Here is a 21,412-nt window from a genome sequence, read left to right on the forward strand (position 1 = left end):
CACAGAGCTAACTCGACCGTCGAAGGGGTCAAGTCGAAAAATTGTCTCCGCCTCCTCCCTCCACCCCTGTGACATCGACCTTTTGTCCAAAACCCTCGAGGAGTTCGGAACCTACCCCAACCTAATCGCGAAACAACTTTAGAACCACTTCGGCCAATGCATTCCCATCAGATACCCTTTTGCCCGACCACCGGAAGGGCCATCTAGATGGCTTTGCACCTTCGGGATAAGATGAGGTTATGTTGGCCACTAGTTGACAGCATCATAGTGCCAATATTTTTATGCTAGAAGGAGGGCTCAAATGTCACAAGACTGTTTACCTGCAAACGCCCTCAACGAGTGCTCAAGCGCGGAGGTGTTGCCACCCATACATAATACCTTCAAGCAAGAAGGGCAATTACCCTTCTTCCCATAAGTGGACATGTCCACCTCGATCCATACCTTGGGGTGCTATTAGTGCTTATTTAACGACCCTGGGCTCTCACCTCTGAGGATGAGTATGGGGCACCTAGTTATCCTTGTCGAGACCATCATAAGCCTCACACACCAAGTGCAGACGCTAGCTGGGATAATGTAAACCATTGCCCCCTCCATAACTATGACCAACAATCTAGCCCTTCTCCGCTCTAGCACCCCTAGGGGCTCCTGAAACTGATCTACTATCGGCACCCTTGGATTATCTCGGGCCAATAGAAATGTCAATCGGAGCGCCACACTCCTTAATAGTGAATTTTAGCTCACCTCCGCACCATAGGCCAGCCCTGCCCGAGTCAAAAACCCAATCAACAGACTCGATGGGCGACTCGCTTAGGGCCCAATTGTAGCTAATGAATCAACATCTAAACAAGGTGCAAGGGGAGTTTCAGCACTCAAAAGGGGACGCCAACGACCCCATCTCGGGCAACTCCCCATTTATCTAAGGTATCTAGGAGAAGCTCCTCTCGACCAACTTCCACCTCCCGATGTTGAAGACCTTTAATGATAGCTCCAACCCAAGGGAACATATCGCAACCTTCTAGGCCTAAATGTGGAACGTCAAACACTATGATGTGTCGAGCATTCCTGACAAAACTAAGAGGCTCGACCCAAGAATGGTACAATCATTTGAAGGCACTCTCGATGTCATCCTTCGCCCAATGAAGGAATTTGAACTCCATTTCCTCATGAACATTCACCCAAAGCCTTTCACGACAATACTGCTCAGAATAAGGTAGGAGGACAAAATCCGATGGGTTTAAGATGCTCATCCCTCGTTGGTGATATCTGATGGACCTCAGGCTCTTGTGGTTCTGCTGATCATTGATGGAGAGGCCGCTTACAATTATTCCTGAGATGCTCCAACAAGCTAACTAATATGTAGTTGCCGAAGCAATGATCTTCGGCCAATACGAGGAATCCCACAAGAGGTCATGCCAAGAATCATCTTGAGCACCTATCTTAGGTTCACCGCAAAAAAGCCACAACCAACTCAAGATGCCTCACCTGAGGTCTAGCTTAACCTCCCTCGCTCGACCACCATGAGGGTCATTTGAATGGTTTTGTAAACTTGAGGACAAGATGACACAGTGTCCGCATCTAGATACCAAAAGACATGAGATAGAGAACAGTCTCAAATTACAAAGAGATTGAAGATTGTGATGATGTTCAATCGTAGTTACTTTGACCGGTTCAAGAGTATGATAGAAGCCGATAAGTATGGAGACCCAAACAAGTCAACATAAACTTTTGTATTTTTTTAAGGTAAACATAGATCTGTACAATTACATACATGTGATACAAGATGAACAGATTCAACTGGAACAAAGATAGCAAGTCTATGAAGAATGAGACCAGTTGACGTATGGGAATAACAAAGGATACTTGGCCAATCAGCAGCAGATCCTTCACATGCCATTTAGATCCAAGAGTGGACAGGAAAATTGTAGTAAAATGTGACGTGTGACACTAATTCTTATGACTTCACCAACCCATTAATTGGAGCAGCTGCAAACAATGAATGATACAGTAGAGAGAGAGAGAGAGAGAGAGAGAGAGAGAGAGAGGGAATGCATTGATAAAGGAGTCCTCACAAAAATTTCAATAGTAGAAAATCATCTTATCAAAATATAATTATACGTACAAATTGATGTGGTGGAATATTCGTGAATTTTATCCTAATTTACAAACTCAAATAATATTTAAATATTCAAATTTAATTACATTATCTATTTTATTAATTAATCTGATTTAAATGGGTTGGATTGAGATGAGTGTCTAAATATACCCGACTAACGTATTTTTCTTATTTATGTCCTTATTTTTTAAGTGGGTCGGATCGGAATGGATATTTCAATAAAATCCGACCCGTTATCGTTTACAAGAGCAAATCATTGCGTGGGTTTCACTGTAAAGGTATCGAGCGCCTACTCAGTCGGTGGGAGTTACGACATCACTTTCCTCCACCCGCCGACATCTGCAATCATCTCCTTCATTCTGCCTCGTCTTCTCGTCTCCGCCCGCTCGCATTCCCGATTCCTCCTCCTCCTCCCCGGTTTCCGATGGCGAGGAGGGACTCACCCCCGGCTTCCCCCTCCCCCTCCTCCTCCGACGACGAGGAGGAGGACCGCCGGACCCTGGTCCCCCAGAACGACTCCACCGCCGCGGCAAAACCCTTTCACCGCCGCCGATTGTCGTACCCTGCTTTCGAGATCTCCGGAGACCTCCCCGCCCGCGTCGGCCGCCGGTTGTGGTCCAGCAAGCACTACCTCCTCGCCGTCTCCCTCCCCTTGCTCCTCGTCCTCCTTTTCTTCTCCTTCGATCTCGGCCGCCTCTTTCGGGGCGTCTCCGTCATCCCCGTCGCCTCCTCCTCCTCTTCGTCCGTTGCCGGCGACCGGATGCGGGAGGCCGAGCTCCACGCTCTCTATCTCCTCAAGAACCAGCAATCTGAGCTTCTGCGGCTTTGGAATCTTACTCTCTCCGCAGCCACAGCCACCGCCGATGCTGCTTCTTTTCCTTCTCCTCCTTCCTTGGCTCCAAATTCCACTTCGTCTCCGAATTCCACCACATCTCGCAAGGTCGATCGACCAAATGCCGCAATTCCGGCGTCGACCATGGATGAGTTCAGATCTACGCTGATCCGGCAGATCAAGCTGAACAAGCAGATCCAGGGGGCGCTGCTCTCCTCTCACCGGTTGGGGAATCTTTCGTCGGAGGCCCTGGACGAGAATGGTAGCTTCGACGTATCTGGTCCTGGCACCGGTGTGTGCAGGAAGGTGGATAGACCTGCCGATAGGAGGACGATCGAGTGGAAGCCGAAGAAGGACAGATTCTTGTTCGCGATTTGCTTGTCGGGCCAGATGTCCAACCATTTGATCTGCTTGGAGAAGCACATGTTCTTCGCGGCGCTTCTCGACCGCATCCTGGTCCTCCCGAGCTCCAAGGTGGATTACCAGTACGACCGGGTCTTGGATATCAATCATATCAACGAGTGCTTTGGGAGGAAGGTCGTGATCTCGTTCGAAGAGTTTGCGGAGATGAAGAAGAACAAGATGAGGATCAATAGGTTTATCTGCTACATTGCATCACCACCTTGCTATCTGGACGAGGAGCACACTAAGAGGTTGAAGAACTTGGGGCTTTCACTTGGGAAGATTGAGGCTGCTTGGCCTGAGGATGCCAAGTTGAAGACACAAAAGAAAAGGGTTGTTGGAGACATTATGCCCAAATTTGCATCAAATGATGAGGTGATTGCCATTGGAGATATGTTCTATGCTGATGTGGAAGAAGAGTGGGTAATGCAGCCAGGAGGCCCGCTTGCTCATAAATGCAGGACGGTGATCCAACCAAGTCGGCTCATTTATCTCACAGCACAGCGGTTCGTGCAGACTTTCTTAGGGAGCAACTTCATATCCCTGCATTTCCGTCGACATGGGTTCTTGAAATTCTGGTAAGTTGACTGTTATTGTTCCACTTCCAATTTTCTTTGAAAGCTCAACTAGAATTAAGCATCTTGTGGCATATGGTGTAGTTGTGAGCTTGAAAAGTGTGTCAAGCTGTTGACTCTTTCCTAGGTGAATTATGGTAACTGGTCCTTGGTAACCTCAGCGATCGATGCATAGGTTATTTTGATCATATGTTGTTTTCTGAGGCTTATGCTGCTTTCTACTTCTTTACATTGATTTTATATTTCTTGCAATCTGGTAGAGTAAATGTATACCTCATGTTCTGTCACTGCCTTCAAAATGATTAAGCTTTGACAAACTTAGATGATCATCGTAGTTCAATTGTCCTAAAGTTGATATTTTTCCTTCTCTTCCAATATAATGCTGGTTACTCAATAATAATCTGCATAGAATACAACCCTAGTTTGCATGGCAATTTTTTCAAACTAGTGGATCTGGTTACATGAGAACACATATACAGTATTGATCCTAGTTAATGGCAGATATTCTTGTAAGACAACACATTTCACAGAATTACTTATTAGAGCGAACACAAGTGTCGTCAAATGGACTTTTTTCTCATAAGAAAGCTAGATAAAGTTATTTGTAACAATTGTAAAATTATACCCGGCGAAAGTTTGATGAATTAACATAGGTTGATGGTATTAAATATTTATTATAGAAAATAAAAAGAAAAAAAATAATGGAAAAATTTACTAGGACTAGATGGTGAAATTTTAAAGATGATAATGTAAGTACTTTTAAGAATAAGATGAAAATGAAGACGACTTGGAATTTAGATGAGGATAATATTAATATTATTTGAACTATGATGACTAATAAAATTAGAAGCTTAACAAAGAAGACTCTTAGTGAAGCTAAAGGTAGAGGTGCAAACTTAAGAGAGGATTAATGGTGGTGCAAGGAAATTCAAAACACACTTTTTACCAAAACATCATGTTTCAAAGATTGACAAATTTATATAAATGAGAAAAAATTTAAAAGATATAAAGATTCTAGAAAAGAGACTAAAAAAGCAGTTAGTATGATAAGATATAAAACTTATGATAATTTTTATAATAAATTAAGTACTAAGGATGGGGAAAAAGATATATATCGAATTGCTAAGGCCAAGGAAGTGTAAGGATTTAGGTAATATCATATGCATTAAAGACGAAGATCAAAGAATACTTGCTAATGATAGTGAGATTAAGGAAAGATGAAAAAATATTTTTTATAAATTATTTAGTGAATATTCCACATAGGACTTAGATTTAACGATAAATAATAGTGATATATTTAATAATCATAGATTTATTCATAAAATTAGAGCTAATGAAATAAAAGACACATTAAAGAAGATGAAAATAGTTAAGAGTATAGGGCATAATGGTATCCCTATTGAGGTTTAAAAAAGTTTATGGGACAAGAGAGTGGCTTGGTTAATTAGCTTATTTAACAAAGTCATGAGATTGGAAAGGATGCCTGACGAATGAAAAAGTTTTTTAATACCAATTTACAAAAAATAAGGGTGACATACAAAATTGTTTAAATTATAAAAGAATTAAAATCATGAGCCATATATGAAACTTTAGGAAAGAGTTATCGAAAGTAGGATAATGCTTGAAACAAATATATCTAAAAATCAATTTGATTTTATGCTTAGAAGATCAACTATAGAAGTTATTTATTTATTAAGATAATTAATGGAAAAATATAGAAAGAAAGAGAAAGAGTTTCATATTGCATATGATTTTTATTGACTTAGAGAAAGCCTAGATAGGATTCCTAGTGGGTTTTAGAAAAAAAAGATGTATATGCTAATTATATTGATGTTATTAAAGATATGCATGATAATATAGTTATTAGTGTTAGAACTATAGGGAGTGTGTCTATTGAGTTTTCTATTAGCATAGGACTGCACCAAGGATTCACATTAAAGTCTCAACTTTTTCATATTAATAATGGATGAGCTTACTAGTCACTTACATGATAGACCTTCATGGTATATGTTATTTATTAATAATATTATTTTAGTTGATGAGAGCTTAAGTGAAATTAATTATAAAATTAAGCTATGGAGGCAAGCTAAGAAATTAAAGGTTTTAGATTAAGTAGGACTAAAACTGAATATATAATATAATTTTAGTAATTATAGAAATAAAAAAGAGAATAAATTAAATTGAATGGACAAAAAGTCTCTTTAAGTAAAATTTTTAAGTATCTTGAATTAATTATTCAACAAGATGTAGAGATCAATGAATATATTATTTATAAAGTAAAAATAGGATGATTAAAATAATGATCGACGTCAAGAGTCTTGTATGATCATTGAATACCTTTGAGATTAAAAGAAAAATTTTATAAGACACTTGTGAGACCAATAATGCTTTATGGATTTGAGTGCTTAACAGTTAAGAAAAAACATATACAAAAGGTTTATGTTGCCAAGCTGAGAATGTTGAGATGGATGTGTGAAGTCACCAGGAAAGATAAGAAAAGAAATAATTTTATTCGTGAACAATTATGTATCGCTTCGATAGAGGATAAGATGAGAGAAAATTATTTAAGATGGTATCAGTATGTGCTAAGTAGACCTTCGAATGCGGTAGCCAGAAGAGGTGAAATAATTAATTTTAGTGATACTATGAGAGGTAGAGGAAGACCTAAAAAGATTTTAATGAGAATTATAAATAAAGATTTAAGTATTCTAAACTTAACTAAATATATGACATCTTACAAATCTCAATTGTGACAAAAGATCCATGTAGCCGACCCTAAATAGTCGGAACTTATGGTTTTGCTAATGTTGTTGTTGTTGTATAACATATTTGATAGAGTTTTTGAGAATTTCTTAGGAAAGCATAGTTTATTGAACTATAACTTCACTTTACTTCATCGTAATGAACAAATCAATCATTTTGAGTATTTAATTCTCACATTGAAAGAAGGTAATGGCTAGTGAATAGGAAGTGAAACGTGATTGTGGTAGCATCATGAATAATTGATGTTTAGTATATCATGATACTAGGATTAATGTAAATCACATCATATATAAGGCTTGCATTGTGGATGTGATGCCATAAACTTAGGGAAGTAGATCTCAAATATCACTCGTAAGGAAATTCTTGTTGGCAATTATTTGGCATGGACAAGTAACTTGGTGATGATTATTTGGCATGGACAAGTAACATTAATCCTAGTATATCATGATACTAGGAGTAAAGTAAATCACATCATATATAAGGTTTGCATTGTGCATGTGATGCCATACGCTTAGAGAAGTAGATCTCAAACATCACTCATAAGGAAATTCTTGTTGGCAATTATTTGGCATGGACAAGTAACTAACAAACACTTGTCTCTGAAGTTGCAAATAGATTAGGGACGGGAGTCTTGACCCTCAACCTTTCAGCTCAATCCAAATTCAATCCACTTAACATGATCCAATGGGTGTATGGATTGGATCCAAGTTAAAAGATCTTGACCCGCTCGCCAAATTGTGTTTATATCAAGTATACATTTCTTCTGTTTTCAAATTGACCTGGAATTTTGGTTGAAAAATAATTTATGATATGCTTTGACCCTTGGACCCAACCGAGTTCAGCCCACTGTTTGTATGGGTCAGGTCCATATTAAGGAATTGACGATAATTTAGTGTATATTACTCAATCTAGCTGAGACTCAGCAACATACATTCTCTTGTGCGTTAATTTCACACATCTTCAACATTTTGCATAGGGGTTACAAAGAACTCAATGGCTGTAGTCTCTTCTAAGAGTGATCAATCTCATGTAGTGATGGTTTATATCACAGTCATAAATCTTCAAAAGCATGTTCTGTTGCTTTCTTCCGCTGATACTTTTCAGTTCTCCAGTTGGGATTTGTGTAGTTTTAGCTTCTGCAGAACTGAGAAAACCGGAGGTGTATGTTAGATTTTGTGAAATTTCTGAATCTTAGTGGTAAAGTGAAGAAAGTGATGATCTTCTGACCTTTGTTTCCAATAATTGCCTGCAGCAATGTGAAAAAGGAGAGTTGCTTTTTCCCCATTCCTCAGGCAGCAGAGTGTATACTGCGGACTGTTGAGAAAGCCGATGCCCCAGTTATTTATCTATCCACAGATGCAGCTGAGAGCGAAACAAATCTTCTCCAGTCATTAGTTGTGTTAAATGACAAGCAAGTTCCACTGGTCAAGAGGCCAGCTCATAATAGTGCTGAAAAATGGGATGCCTTGTTGTACAGAAATCGGCTAGGAGGAGATAGTCAGGTGAACCTTTTTGCTTGGATGTTTCAAACATGAAACTATAAAAAGATAAGTTAATATTTCTTTGTACTCCACATATTCATTTATTTGATCGAGTCTCTTATTGCCTGCAGGTTGAGGCCATGCTGGACAAGACAATTTGTGCTCTGTCTACCGTTTTTATTGGATCGTCAGGTTCAACATTCACCGAGGATATCATTAGACTTCGTAGAGGCTGGGAATCTGCTTCCCATTGCGATGAGTACCTTTGCCAGGGTGAGCTACCAAACTACATTGCTGAAAACGAGTGAAAGGAGACCCGTTCTATGCTGCAAATTGTGACTTGTTTTGCAACTGCAACCATCCTTGTTCCTGAGTAATTCCCTGTACATTGATGTGTGAATCCGAGCATTTGGTTTTTACTGGCCTCCATATGTTCGACAGAAACCAAAACTATGAGCATTTTGTCATCTCGACAAAGATCTGTTTTTGGGTTAGCTGAGGAAAAGCTTTTGTAAGCTGATGAAGGATGAAAACTACTGTGTCTACCAACCTGATGTTCATCAGAGTTCCCAGTAATGGAGTTGTTAAGAACAGTTTGTATGCAGTGAAATCATGTATTCCATTTGTTCTCTTACAACCGAGTAGATAGTGAGATCTTTCTTCTATTTGTCCTGCATGTTTGTCATGGCATACCCAAAGCTTGAAAGAACATTGTGTGCATTCGATTCAGCTATTATTGCTTCTTCTTTGTTTTCCGTGAGAATTGCTCGGGGCAAAGCAAGCTCAAGTCCTTGTTGGGGATTTTTGTTTTGTTTTGACAAATATGTTGTTCAATTGATCAGCAAAAATAGAGATAAAAAAATAACGATTAGGGAGTTTTTCGAAAAATTCCTATTTCTATCATTTATGCCGGTTTAGACCTTAAGAGGTTTACCCGATCATATTATGGTGGTAAGGGGTTTAGGCCACACTGGGGGGGGTGTAAGTGAACACATAGTAGTATATTTTGGGGCCTTCAGCGAATATAAGGATAATTCAATAAGTAGGGACCTTTCAGAAAACTGTCCGGTTTAGAGGTTGAACCGCTTATTCAATTAGACCATCCCATAAAGAGGTCCTAATCGATAAAAGTTTGTAGATTTTCGAGGAAACTTCCGGTTTAGACGTTGAACCGGTGAATGCTGTTTTGGGGCGAATTCGGGTTTTATTGAGGCCCTAATCGATAAAAAAAGACAAGTATTAGGGGGCTTTTCAGAAAATAAGAGCCCATTTCAATCCGCTCGTCGTCAGCGTTTCCCAGTTCGCCATCCGTTGGTGTGGATGGCAGCGATCTCTACCTCCGTCGCCTCATCTTCCTCTCCCGCCCTCAAGCAGCGCATGGTAATCTCTCTCTCTCTAGCCGCCTATTGTAAGTTGCTTCCCCTAGCGCAGCGATCGCCCACCTTTCGCTGCTCGACCTCTCGGCGTGATGGGAAGAGAGCCCCGCCGCTGCTGCAACTGGCCGTCGGTGGCGTCACGGAGATCCTCAGGCTCCTCTCTCCCAAGAAACAGAGGTCAGCAGCGGCACCACGTTTCCTCCCATCATCATAACTTGCTAATGATCGCAACCTTGTGGCAGAGATGAGGCGAAAGCCGCGACGCAAGCACCTTCTTTGGCTCGTAGCGTAGATGACGTCGTCCGAATTCTTCGAGCGGATTATGATCGTGCTTATTTCCTTACAGGTAATAAGATTAGGTAATTTCTCCCTTGAATATTCTCGAAAATTCGAATCTGTTTGTCTTGGTTCTGTTTTGCATGAAATCCTTAAACAAGAACTAAGAAGTGTCGATGTGCATTCGATATTATTGATGAGTAGAGGGTGCAATGAGGTTGTATTAGCATGTGTAAATGAGTAGATCTGCTGTTTCAAACTTGCCAGACTGACCCTATTGGAACCATTGACAGGTTTCTCCAAATACAAAATATTAAACTATCATCTGTACGAATAATATGTTCTTTATCCGTACAGTGATTTGTATGGTAAATTGAAGATAAATTGGGAACACAGTAAATCAAGATGATGCCACCACAGAGGTGTGATAGTAAAGGAAATAGTAAAACTAGCATCCCTACAAAGAATAGGAACTTCCCACCTCACATCTTTCGGTGACTTCTCTGTTTCTTGATTGTCTCCATGATTGCTAACTTGTACATTTAGTGAAAGTATGCAAAACTTTCGACCAGCTTGGGAGATTCTTTACCTAATAGGAGTATCAATATTTTTCAATAGGTCTTTTGTCCATTGTGATCATGTTTTCTTCACAGGAAGTATCAAATTTTTAACAAATAAGAATTTGAACTCCTTAAGATGCAAGCCCTGGTTCTTTGTCATATCTTGCTAAACAAAACAACATATGTTTATTTATTTATTTTTCCATTTCAACAACTCATCTAAAAATTTCTCCTGTGAATACGTTATAACGTTGTGCAAAGACTCGTACAATCTAGTCATTCTTTTGCATAAAACAAGAGCGCTATAGTATTGCGGCATGTTAAGTTCGAGAAAACAACTAATACCATCTCTGAATAATAGGGGAGTTCACCTCCGACATATATGCCGATGATTGCTTATTTGAAGATCCTACAATCAATTTTCGTGGTATGTTATTTGCTAACATATTTCTCTTGAAATGTATTTCTCCTTTATTTTCAATTAAATGTTGGAATGCAATATGTTTATGTGGCCTTACAATGTAAGTTCATTAATCCTCTGTTGCTTAGATCTATTGATTTAAAGAAAAAATAGTACTTATAATTTTAGAAGAATTTTTTTATTGGATGATTGTTGTCAACATGATCTCCACTAAAATGATAAACCTCAACATTCAAGAACTTATGGCCTTTCTTGTTCTAGAAAGAAGAAGAAAAATAAAATAAATAAAAGTTTGTAATCAAATTCTTTTCTCTTGGTAATTTTGATACAGTCTCTTATATTTCATTCTTTTCTCATGGATCCAACTTCTGTTACATTATACAATTTCTAATTTTAACTTTAGTGGAGTCCAATTTTCATTTGATTCACACTTTCAGCTTTAAAGTTTATGATGCAATAAATCAATTTCATCTTCAGTTATCTTTTATATTTAATACTATTATACTTAGGATTCAATCAGAGTGACTTATTGATTCAGGAGAACCAAATTTCAACAAGGATAATGTTCTACTTCCACAAAGAAATTCTTTATCAAGAGCTTGGTAGATGTCTTTATCAGAAGATAAACAAACATAAGGCTTCCTTATTAATTTGACAGATATGATTAAGTTTTGTTATACTTTGATAGATTTGTAACTTTTCTCAGATACTCATTTTACAATTGTTTTTGTTATTAACTTTGACATGGTGATAGCCACCACCATCTTTGTAGTTTTCTTTTCCTTAAATATCTGGCTCTAAATCTTATATGTGAAACCTTTCGACGAATTTCAGAAAGTTTTTATTATTATTTCATTAAGTTCCAGTTGTTTTGTCTTCAGTCGCTTTGAAAGGTCAAATATAATGATCTTAGGTACAAGAAATTTTCTAAAATTCAAAACCTTTCATCTGGTTGACTCAAGGACTTGATAATAGGTAACATATAATGCTGAGTTTTGAGTTAACTTGGTGAGTTCTTGAGTCAAAATGAGTTCTCTAGAATTCTTGTGTGAAGGTTTAGCAGATGGATCCAGTTGTTCTCCTCTGCCAAATAATTGTTTCAAATTGTAACTGTAGTATCTAGATCAGTTTGATAAAGAATACTCTTTGTTCTTCACCAAATAGTAATACTTAAAGACTCAGCAAGTAGAAAAAATTCTAACTATTTATTCTTGTTCTGGCTAGGCAGGGACCGGTACTCTCAGAATCTGGACTTGCTCGTTCCTTTCTTTGATCGCCCATCCCTTAAACTTGAGAATATCGAGAAGGTATATTTATTTTGTCAATTTAATACCTAAGACCATGAATTCCACACCCTTCAATATCATTCGCTATATATAATGTACAAAATTTATTGCTTGATATTAGATTAAAAAAAAAAAAGGATTGCACATTGTTTAAAGGTATTAGTAATGAGCCAGAATTTTTAGTAGACTGGACAAATCTTTTTTGCAACTATTCTTCCTGCAATGATTTGGGGGCTCGCCCATCCTCTTTACCTGCACTATCTCCAATGCTTGTATAACACAGACAAAAAATATTTAAATGTTTAAGTAATCAATAAAGTGGCAAAATTTTGATCCTTGCTCTGTTCATGTCATTTGTTCATTGTCAGCATGAATTTTAAATTGTCTAATTCACCTGAAATTTTGATGTCATGCCTATTGGATATTTGTGTATTTAGTAATAGTTTTGGCCTTCTTAATAATAATGATTGCTATTTGAAAGGCCAGTACTTTAATTCTTAGCATGCGATAATGGACTAGGTCTAGGTATCCAATCTAGCATTTGGTTTTGGTGTTTCAAACCAAGGTTCGTAATTTTGTATTGTACCAGAGTATTGAGCTCAGCTCGGTACAGTACGAGTATACCGAGCGGTATGCTTTGGTGTATCGTTCGGTATATAATAATAATAATAATAATAATAATAATAATAAAAAGAAGCCTCGTTTCTTCTCCCTGTGAAGCCTCGGCGACATCGCCGAGGCTTCTTCTCCCTGTGCGAACGAAGAAAAGTCACCGATGACGTCGAGGCCTCGTCGCCTCAAACGAGGAAGAGGCGACATCTCATCTACAACGTCTGACGAGGGAGGGCGGCGGCAGATCGGGATCGTCAAGGGAGAGTGACGCTAGATCTATAGGTTCTCCCTTTTCTTGTCCCTCTTCTTCCTTCTCCCTCGGCTAATACCGCACCGTAGCGAGCGGCGATGGTCAAAATCGATCGTCACCGATGATTACACATGGTAACAGGGCGGAAACAGTCCCAATCGATGGTATCACCCAATAGTGGGTGGTCCGTGTACCGGTCTGCTAGCGAACCGGTACATACCACTCGGTACGGGTGGTATCATTCGAAATTAAAAACCTAACTTTAAACACAAGAATGTGGAACTCAACGGCCTACATAGCTTTTGCTTGATTTGATCAATTTTCTTTTCCTATATCAAGATACTTGATTTTTACAGTAAAGCTGTTTATTTAATATATTTATAGGGTTGTGTTCTATTTGCTCTCTGGCAAAGTTTTGTTCTTATTGATTGGTAATAAAAGCTATCTTAAGAAAGTCTCTGTTTCGACTCAAGAAATATTGGAAGGTTACTCAAGAAACCTTTGTTGTTGGCATGATGATATATATTATTCTATATGACAAGCCAAAAACTTTTTTATGTATTTACAATTGGCCCAATATGGATTTTTAGATCTCTACTTCTGCAAATAGCTGAAGATGATCAGTATTTTGTATCTGGGCAAAGGAAAGATCTCAAATAGGTTTATTGTCAAGCTTGAAAATGTAGTGTTAATACCTGAATGCTTGCCAAAAAATATTTTGCAACCTGTCCTCCCCATAGATTGCAAAGGCTGGCATGTATATACAGAATGATGTGTAGTATTGATTTTCAAAATAGGATCAACTCTGTCTCCGTGGCATTGAATCTATAGCAATTTACTTTCTAGAGCAACTGTTTTGAGTATTAAAAATGAGTACTATTTACAAACATGAACTAGTTTTGTTTTTTCTCATGTTCGTGATGGAGACAGATAAGATCTTATTAGTTTGTTTTTCATTATGATGATTTATTGTTTTCTTATGTAGGGTCAGAATTATGAAATGAACTTCATTCTGGCAACATGGTGTCTAAGGTACTCAAACTTTTCCCAAGTTTTCTTCTTCTAGGCATCTGATACTTGACAACTACCTAATCAAATTTCTATTGCTATTTAGCACACGCAATATTGCGATCCTGTGACCAATATCGTGGCTATTTAACACTGGCAATGCAGATTCTTGGCTGATTCCAACCAATTCCAGTTGCTTGTGTTCAACTCCTGGCATATACCCGATTTCCCGGAAAATATAGGATCACTCTCAGTCAATCTCGATCAAAAATCAAAACTGGTCCAGTTTGCAATATGCTTTAGGGGGCCCAGGACTGGTCCAATCAGACTATCAGGCCTTGACTTCTATATAATATTAAATATATAGGATGTTGAAGGATTCATTATGTCATCGAAATTTTGCATGGTAACATAAACTTAATGCTTAATGTTTCTTTGCTAAGTTTTTAATCATATCCTAAAAACCAAAACATCCCAAAAGCGTATCTTCAGAAAGAAGATAATATTTAGTTTCTGTTAGTTTAGCTGGTTCAATTACTGTACTTTTTTTTAAAAAAAATTTGTATTACTTCCAAAGAACTTACTTTTAAGTTTTTCTTCTTTTATTTCATAATGCCCAATTTGCAGGACCTATTTAAAGTTACCTTGGAGACCTCTCATTGGTATTAGAGGAACAACCACATATGATTTAGGTGAAGATTTCAAAGTAAGATGTGATAATTCTTTGTCCATGTATTGTTTGTATGGAGTACAGATTAATTAATTCACGTGCCATATGGATTGATGTTCTATTATTTCAGATCATCAGGCATGCTGAAAGTTGGAGTATCTCTGCTCTTGAAGCAGTTGGTCAAATATTCAAACTGGGCTCAGCAGGGGTTGACGAGTAAGCATTGAAGAAAGCTTTTGTATGTAAATATTAATTTCCTTGGAAACTAAAGTCGCCGTGAGAGTGTGTACTACTACCTTAAAAGCTTGTGGTGTTTCATTACTCACAAAACATTAATGTTTATTACTCACAGAACCAAACGATGCCACCGACACTTAGATAGGAGGTCTCGGGATTTATCGAGGTGTCGAGTTGCAGGAGGCAACCAGATTCGCAAATGGAACCAATAGGAGGCAAGCAAAATGTTACAAGTACCCACTGCAGGTGCACTCATTTCACATTGTCAGAATACGGTCCCTTCAAATAAGTGAGACGAGGAGACAATGATGTATAAAAAGACAATACACGTGAGAAGGGAGCGAAGTAGTCCATTCTAATTTTGAGTTGTAAACTATTGGTCGCGAAAAGACCCAACCCAACCCACACAAACTCTTAGAAGGTATCATTTGGTAGGGAGGTTTGGATTTAGGCTGTGAGTGAGAAGGCAGAGATAGAAACTAAATAGTCCGAAGTGTACCTGATTTAGTCGGAGAAGGACAGGTGGTAAAACTGCGTGCCGGATCGAGTCGGAAGTATGCCTGCTGGGGCCTGTGGATCACATCACGTGCTACCGTGGCCCACTCTCCCAACCCGGTGGGCGCGGGCATCGCGCAGCAACGAGCGGGCAGTCGAACGTGCGGAGTGATGGACCGGCCTTGGAATGCCGCGCCCGCTAGTCTCCGTTGCCGCACCCACGCCTAGCACTCCATGTGCCCCGTTCTCTCTCTCTAGCAACGCTAAGAAGAATAGCAGGAGGGACGAGGAGGAGATGGAAGGAGCCCTTGTTTTCTTCCTTTCTTTTTTTTTTTTTCTTTTCTTTCTACTGTTACTCTCTCTCTCTCTCTCTCTCTCTCTCTCTCACCCTCCCACCAAACGCGAAGCCCTCGGCAGGAGAACAGTCATCCTCTCTCAACAGTAAGACCTCGGCAAGAGATAAGTACTCTCTCTCTCTCTCTCTCTCTCTCTCTCTCTCTGTGGTGGCAGGCCGGCAAGCTGGACTGTTTTGGCCGTACCCGGATGAGACAGCCAGCAGGAGATGAGTTATTTGGCGTCGTTTATGAAGAAAGAGTCAGCAGCAGGATCAGCAACATGCACCCAAGATCCGAATCGATTCGTCCTGTTGGAAGGGAGAAATCATATTAGTTTTCACTACCACACAAACTAACATATTTGTGATAATATATTCTCATAAAGATTTACTATAATATATTTCAGAACCCCTGTAGTAATCTAATATACCTTTTACTAGTTTATAAAACAAGATTTTGAACCATATAAACCATCATTATGTTTTAGGTATAAATTTATAAGATCATCATTAAACTAATATTTTAATTAAGAATCCTAACTCCCTCAATCTAAAATAGGTCGGTTGTTCTTCATAACATTAAAATAGTTAGCAAAAGGTTCAAAGAATTTAATTGTTGACTCATTTCGTGAATGATAAAAAAATATGATGATAAGTTTAACAAAGGGTACTCATATTACATTTTGCAAAGATCCAATAAAATATTTTTTTTACTCATTTAATGAATTAAGTTTTTATTTATTTTTAAAAGAATTATTAATAACATCTGATGAATGACACTAACTCCCGTTAATAGTATTAAGAGAGTGATGTGAACAGTTCAATTCATGTAGATGAAGAGCTCAGATTGGACTGAAGCAATCTCAATATATCATTATACTACTAAAGCATAATATTATAATATATATATATATAAAAAGAAAAGCTTAAGGTGGTCAGAACACGCAACGGAGAAAAGCCCAAAGTGTCACAAGTAATAGCTTGTAGGAATCACTTGATAATGACTAATGGTTACCTCATTTACTCGCTAGTATACTGTTAACTGTGTATTATTCCATCCATTAATGAAGATGCGTATTGATTGCATAAGCCAAATCTATCCGCATTATTATTAACTGCATTGTGATCGCCACAAATCTAGTTTTGTGCATGCCATGTTGTGGAGTAATTAAGATACTTTATCCAATATATTCAAGTAAAAAAGGTTTTCTCTTGATTATTTAACGGATTATTGTGAAAATTGTTTTTGGATATTTCACTGTTCAAATTATAATCGATGGGATAATTTTTCTTATTGGCTGCAAAAGAAAATTACTCATATATTTTTTATCTAATATTATCAAAGGTAAAACCTGAACATCCAAAGCATAAACAATTTCCCTGAGAGTATTATTATGTGATGATGAGCATTACACAGTGAAAGACATCATCAGAGTTTCAATTTCTGAGTTAAATGACAATTAATCATCTCAATTACGGAGTGAAAGGGTTGATGAGAGTTTGACTAGAAACAGCTATCTATGGAGGAGGATTCATTTGTTGCCCATTACAAAAATGACTCAAATCTTGGGATGTGTTTTCCTGTCATTAAAAAAACACACTTTGGTATGTGGATAGGTGTTTAATAGAGAGAGAAACGAATAAAAAAAACATGAAAAAGGAGAGAGAATAAGAAGAATGGGATGTTAAAATAGAAGACTCCATCTGTCCTTGTTTCGTCCTTTGGGATGACCTCCCTCGCTCTCTCTCTCTCTCTACTCTCATTTGAGGAAAATGATGGACCAACCTTGTGGATGAGTTGCAAAAATCTTCTTCTTGTTTGGTGGAACTCCCCAAGCCAATCTCCCAAAAGCCTCCCTCCTCCTTCAAGCTTTTCCATGTCTAGAAGTTGAGTCTTTGGTTCATCTCCTTCTCATCCTTCACCTACTTTGCCTGCAACTCCCGTTTCTCCCCCTCCAATCTCCACCTAGGTGTCAGTGATCAACTTTCGGCCATTCCTGCTTGGTTGCAGTTCTCCCTTCATGGTCAGCCATAGGTTGTAGGAGGACGAATAGAATGATGTGTGTTGAAGCACAGGACCCTGGTTACTCTGAGTTTGTTGAGGTTGATCCCACTGGAAGATATGGCAGGGTAATTGCACTGATAAATGCTTCGTCTTGTTGATTCTTCAGTTAATGTTCTCTGCGGTTTCTATGTTGGGCAAAGTGCTCATCCTCTTTCTTTGATTTTTCTGCAGTACAATGACATCCTTGGCAAGGGAGCTTCAAAGACAGTGTATGGCCATTTCCAAAACTAAATGTTTGAGGGGCACTCTTCTTCCCCTTGATTCATGGGCTGTTGCTCATCTATGTTTCTTCTTCTTTTTGTTTCATGTAATATGATGCCAGTTATAGGGCTTTTGATGAGTATGAAGGGATTGAGGTTGCTTGGAACCAGGTGAAGCTCTATGATTTCCTGCAGAGCCCTGAGAACCTGGAGAGGCTCTACTGTGAGATCCACCTGCTCAAGACTCTGAAGCACAAGAACATTATGAAGTTCTATACCTCCTGGGTGGACACCTCTGAGAGGAACATCAATTTTGTCACTGAGCTGTTCACCTCTGGCACTCTCAGGCAGTAAGTGGATGTGTTCCTTCTTCTCATTCATCTTAGCAAGATGGTGGATATTGTAAATCATGGTTTTTTTTTTCTCTCTTTTTTGTGGACTAAAAGTTTTGTTTTAATCATCTTATAATGTGTGGATAGGTATAGGCAAAAGCATAGAAGGGTCAATATCAGGGCAGTAAAGCATTGGTGTAGGCAGATTCTTAGTGCCCTTCTCTATCTCCACAGCCATGACCCCCCTGTCATCCACAGGGACCTCAAGTGTGACAACATCTTTATCAATGGGAATCAAGGAGAGGTCAAGATTGGTGATCTTGGCCTCGCTGCCATACTCCGGAAGTCGCATGCTATCCATTGTGTAGGTATGATCACCAAAGACACCGATTTTTAACCTTGAGGAGCCTTGTGGATATTGCCAACCAAACTTCTTCCTGCTCTACTGCTAAGTTTATCGATATTTGATGTTATGATATCATCCACAGGCACACCAGAGTTCATGGCTCCGGAGGTGTATGAGGAGGAATACAATGAATTAGTGGACATATACTCATTTGGGATGTGCGTGTTGGAAATGGTCACCTTCGAGTACCCGTACAGCGAGTGCACCCATCCTGTGCAGATATACAAGAAAGTTATCTCTGTAAGAAACCTCAACTTTCAAAACTAATTGTGGAACTTGTAATGCACTTCACCGTCTTCTTACAATAATTATGTCAGTGAGGGTAGTTTTTGTTATACCACTAGGGTACCAAACCTGAAGCATTGTATAGAGTGAAGGACCCCGAGGTCAGGCAATTTGTTGAAAAATGCCTCGCCACAGCATCCAGAAGGCTTTCTGCAAGGGAGCTGCTAAAGGATCCTTTTCTACAAGTTGATGATCTTTGTTCTAGTTTTGATGATGAAGATGTTCACAGTATGGGTCGTATTCTGTGGCAACCTTCACTTGAATATACTCAAAGTAATGGCTCCTTCATTGCCAATGAGTTTTCAGACAGTATCCACCATGAAATGGAATCGGAGAATGATTGGGACTATGATGCCACCGATGTGGAGGTGCATGGAAATGACTTGTCGAATAGTCACATAGACGAGCAACCTATCAACGTGGACATTACAATCAAGGGAAAGAGAAGAGAAGATGGGAACATCTTTTTGAGGCTGAGGATTTCAGACAAAGATGGTAATTGTGATTTGAGCTTAAGAAATAACTTTATCGAATTGATTCTTTGACGCTGTAAAAAAGAAACCAACACCTTGATTTTTTTTTCCCTTTTTTGCAGGCTGTGTCCGGAACATATATTTTCTCTTTGACATTGAAGCTGATACTGCATTGAGTGTTGCCGCAGAGATGGTGGCTGAGTTAGATATAATTGATTATGATGTGACAAAAATAGCAGATATGATTGATGGAGAGGTAGCTTCACTAGTACCAGAGTGGAAGCCAGGTCCAGGAATAGAAGAAATTCCAGGATTTCCTTCAGCTACCATCTGCCAAAAGTGTGCCTCCACTGTTTCATCATGTGGTTCAATTCTAGACCATCTCTCATTGAAAAGCCTATGCTACGGTAACATGAAATCAGTTCATTGCTGCCACATTGAGTGTGCTGAAATGCATGGCCGATTTGAAGAGATAACATACCAAGTTGAGGGAACTGCACTTTGTGTGGCTGAGGGACCGCCTATGTTATCGACAAGTCAATCTGATGAACTTGATTTTAGCTCTCTCGCATCAAGGGTTAATCACTCTAATGGAGATTGTGAAGGATTAGGCCTACAGGAGAAGGATGAAAAGGTTATACAGATGGATAACTACAAAAGAAGTGACTCGAGAAAACTTTCAGACCAACTATGTTCTGAATCTCACCAGCAACAATGTCTTGCCTTACCGGAATTTAGTTGCCATTTCACTACACCCGATAAACTCGACAATTATGTAAGCGACTGCAGACAGGATCTGAGTTGGCTGAAGGCAAGTGACCAGATAGAGCCACAAGAACAGAACCATCAGGAGTCAGGAAGATCCAAAAGAGTATTTCAACCTTCCCCAGACCCTGGCAACAGGGTAAGAAACAAACAAAATGGATTGTTGAGATCCTCAGTTCGAATGCCTTTACAAGCTTCGGATGAAAGAAGGGTGATGAAGTCCTTTCATTTGGGAAAACATAACTCATTCCATATTCGTCAAAGTGACACGGACCAGGGCTCCATCAATAAGATGGCTTCTGCTGATGCAAATTCAAGGTATCGCTGGAATAACTGCTCCGATTTACAATCCCGAAAGGATGGAAATTGTGAGGTGAACTCTACAGAGTGCTCCGAGCTTATGTTCACAGCAAAGAACTTCTACGCTGGAGCTGTCATGTCAAATGCTCTCACCAGGACCAAGTCTCTTCCTGTTGATGCCGTGGATGCTTAATATCTGCAACGTTTTTTCTTATCTACACTGGCAGACTGTGAATCACCTCACCCCAATATTTGTCTCAAAATTTTCAGCTGTTCATCTGCCTTGTTGTAGAGGGATAATGAGCTGAACTGAAATGTATCATTTTTCATGTATTCTTTCATGTGTCCATGTACGTATATTTACTTGACGGGGCAGATGAGGATTGTAATTTTTAGGCAGGTATACTGCAATATAATAACTTATGTAACATGGTCAAGAGTTGACAAAAGGCACGGGAAGCATTCAACTTGATTAGTGAGTTCATTGTTCATTTTCATTTCTGGATTCAGCATGACTTCATTGCGTTACCACAATGGCATCAATGAGCTGAGTATTCATTGATCTTTTACAGAATACTGAAGCTGGTGGTGATCTTCTTCGACAGGCACAAAGACTGAGAGGCCAGAGAAGGTTGGTATGTATACAGTTACCCTCACAGGCTCTGTACTTTCCATTCCATGAAAGTTTCAGTTCCAGGCCTGCCAGCTCTTAATGCACAGCTACTTGGGGACAAAGGTGTGCGGGCTGTAAAGAGATGAGGAAATGGATGGAAAGTGATAGTTTCAAAGGTTAGCAATTGAATGAGATGAAGTCACAAGAACTTTTAATGGTGGGCTATATAGTGATAAGCATCAACTTTAATTGGGGTGGATAGCAGGGGAGTATGGAATCTGT

The 21,412-nt window shown here is 39.0% G+C and overlaps 3 protein-coding genes across 5 annotated transcripts; all 3 read left to right on the forward strand.

Annotated features, from left to right (window-relative positions):
* The first annotated feature begins 2,391 nt into the window (after nt 1-2,391).
* Nucleotides 2,392-8,831, forward strand: LOC103994654 (O-fucosyltransferase 36). The gene is made up of 3 exons (XM_009415053.3): nt 2,392-3,925; nt 7,938-8,187; nt 8,298-8,831. Exons 1-3 carry the CDS (start codon nt 2,538-2,540, stop codon nt 8,472-8,474), a joined length of 1,815 nt encoding a protein of 604 aa, XP_009413328.2. The 5' UTR covers nt 2,392-2,537; the 3' UTR covers nt 8,475-8,831.
* A 596-nt stretch (nt 8,832-9,427) lies between these two features.
* LOC135619539 (uncharacterized) lies at nt 9,428-15,346 on the forward strand. Of its 3 annotated transcripts, none has more exons than XM_065121645.1 (8): nt 9,433-9,719; nt 9,785-9,888; nt 10,740-10,805; nt 12,024-12,106; nt 13,933-13,979; nt 14,583-14,661; nt 14,756-14,841; nt 14,978-15,346. In XM_065121645.1, the coding sequence occupies exons 1-8, from the start codon at nt 9,487-9,489 to the stop codon at nt 15,072-15,074; spliced, it is 795 nt and encodes a 264-aa protein (XP_064977717.1). In that variant the 5' UTR covers nt 9,433-9,486; the 3' UTR covers nt 15,075-15,346. The 3 variants fall into 3 exon arrangements, with proteins under 3 accessions (XP_064977718.1, XP_064977717.1, XP_064977719.1); XM_065121647.1 differs by having other exon boundaries at nt 9,435-9,719; nt 14,756-14,863; XM_065121646.1 differs by lacking the exon at nt 10,740-10,805 and having other exon boundaries at nt 9,428-9,719.
* A 2,061-nt stretch (nt 15,347-17,407) lies between these two features.
* Nucleotides 17,408-20,989, forward strand: LOC103994652 (probable serine/threonine-protein kinase WNK9). Its single transcript, XM_018830856.2, has 7 exons — nt 17,408-17,821; nt 17,928-17,965; nt 18,079-18,306; nt 18,436-18,656; nt 18,777-18,934; nt 19,039-19,474; nt 19,575-20,989. Exons 1-7 carry the CDS (start codon nt 17,747-17,749, stop codon nt 20,708-20,710), a joined length of 2,292 nt encoding a protein of 763 aa, XP_018686401.2. The 5' UTR covers nt 17,408-17,746; the 3' UTR covers nt 20,711-20,989.
* The last annotated feature ends 423 nt before the right edge of the window (nt 20,990-21,412 follow it).

The sequence above is a fragment of the Musa acuminata genome, chromosome BXJ2-8 (genome assembly GCF_036884655.1).
Source record: "Musa acuminata AAA Group cultivar baxijiao chromosome BXJ2-8, Cavendish_Baxijiao_AAA, whole genome shotgun sequence".
Taxonomy (NCBI): domain Eukaryota; kingdom Viridiplantae; phylum Streptophyta; class Magnoliopsida; order Zingiberales; family Musaceae; genus Musa; species Musa acuminata.

Coding starts and splice junctions, on each gene's coding strand:
- LOC103994654 (XM_009415053.3), top strand. CDS start 2,538: ATGGCGAGGAGGGACTCACCCCCGGCTTCCCCCTCCCCCTCCTCCTCC. Junction 3,926..7,937: donor CATGGGTTCTTGAAATTCTG/GTAAGTTGACTG, acceptor AATTGCCTGCAG/CAATGTGAAAAAGGAGAGTT. Junction 8,188..8,297: donor GGCTAGGAGGAGATAGTCAG/GTGAACCTTTTT, acceptor TATTGCCTGCAG/GTTGAGGCCATGCTGGACAA.
- LOC135619539 (XM_065121645.1), top strand. CDS start 9,487: ATGGCAGCGATCTCTACCTCCGTCGCCTCATCTTCCTCTCCCGCCCTC. Junction 13,980..14,582: donor CTGGCAACATGGTGTCTAAG/GTACTCAAACTT, acceptor CCCAATTTGCAG/GACCTATTTAAAGTTACCTT. Junction 14,662..14,755: donor ATTTAGGTGAAGATTTCAAA/GTAAGATGTGAT, acceptor CTATTATTTCAG/ATCATCAGGCATGCTGAAAG.
- LOC103994652 (XM_018830856.2), top strand. CDS start 17,747: ATGATGTGTGTTGAAGCACAGGACCCTGGTTACTCTGAGTTTGTTGAG. Junction 18,657..18,776: donor GCATGCTATCCATTGTGTAG/GTATGATCACCA, acceptor TATCATCCACAG/GCACACCAGAGTTCATGGCT. Junction 19,475..19,574: donor GAGGATTTCAGACAAAGATG/GTAATTGTGATT, acceptor CCTTTTTTGCAG/GCTGTGTCCGGAACATATAT.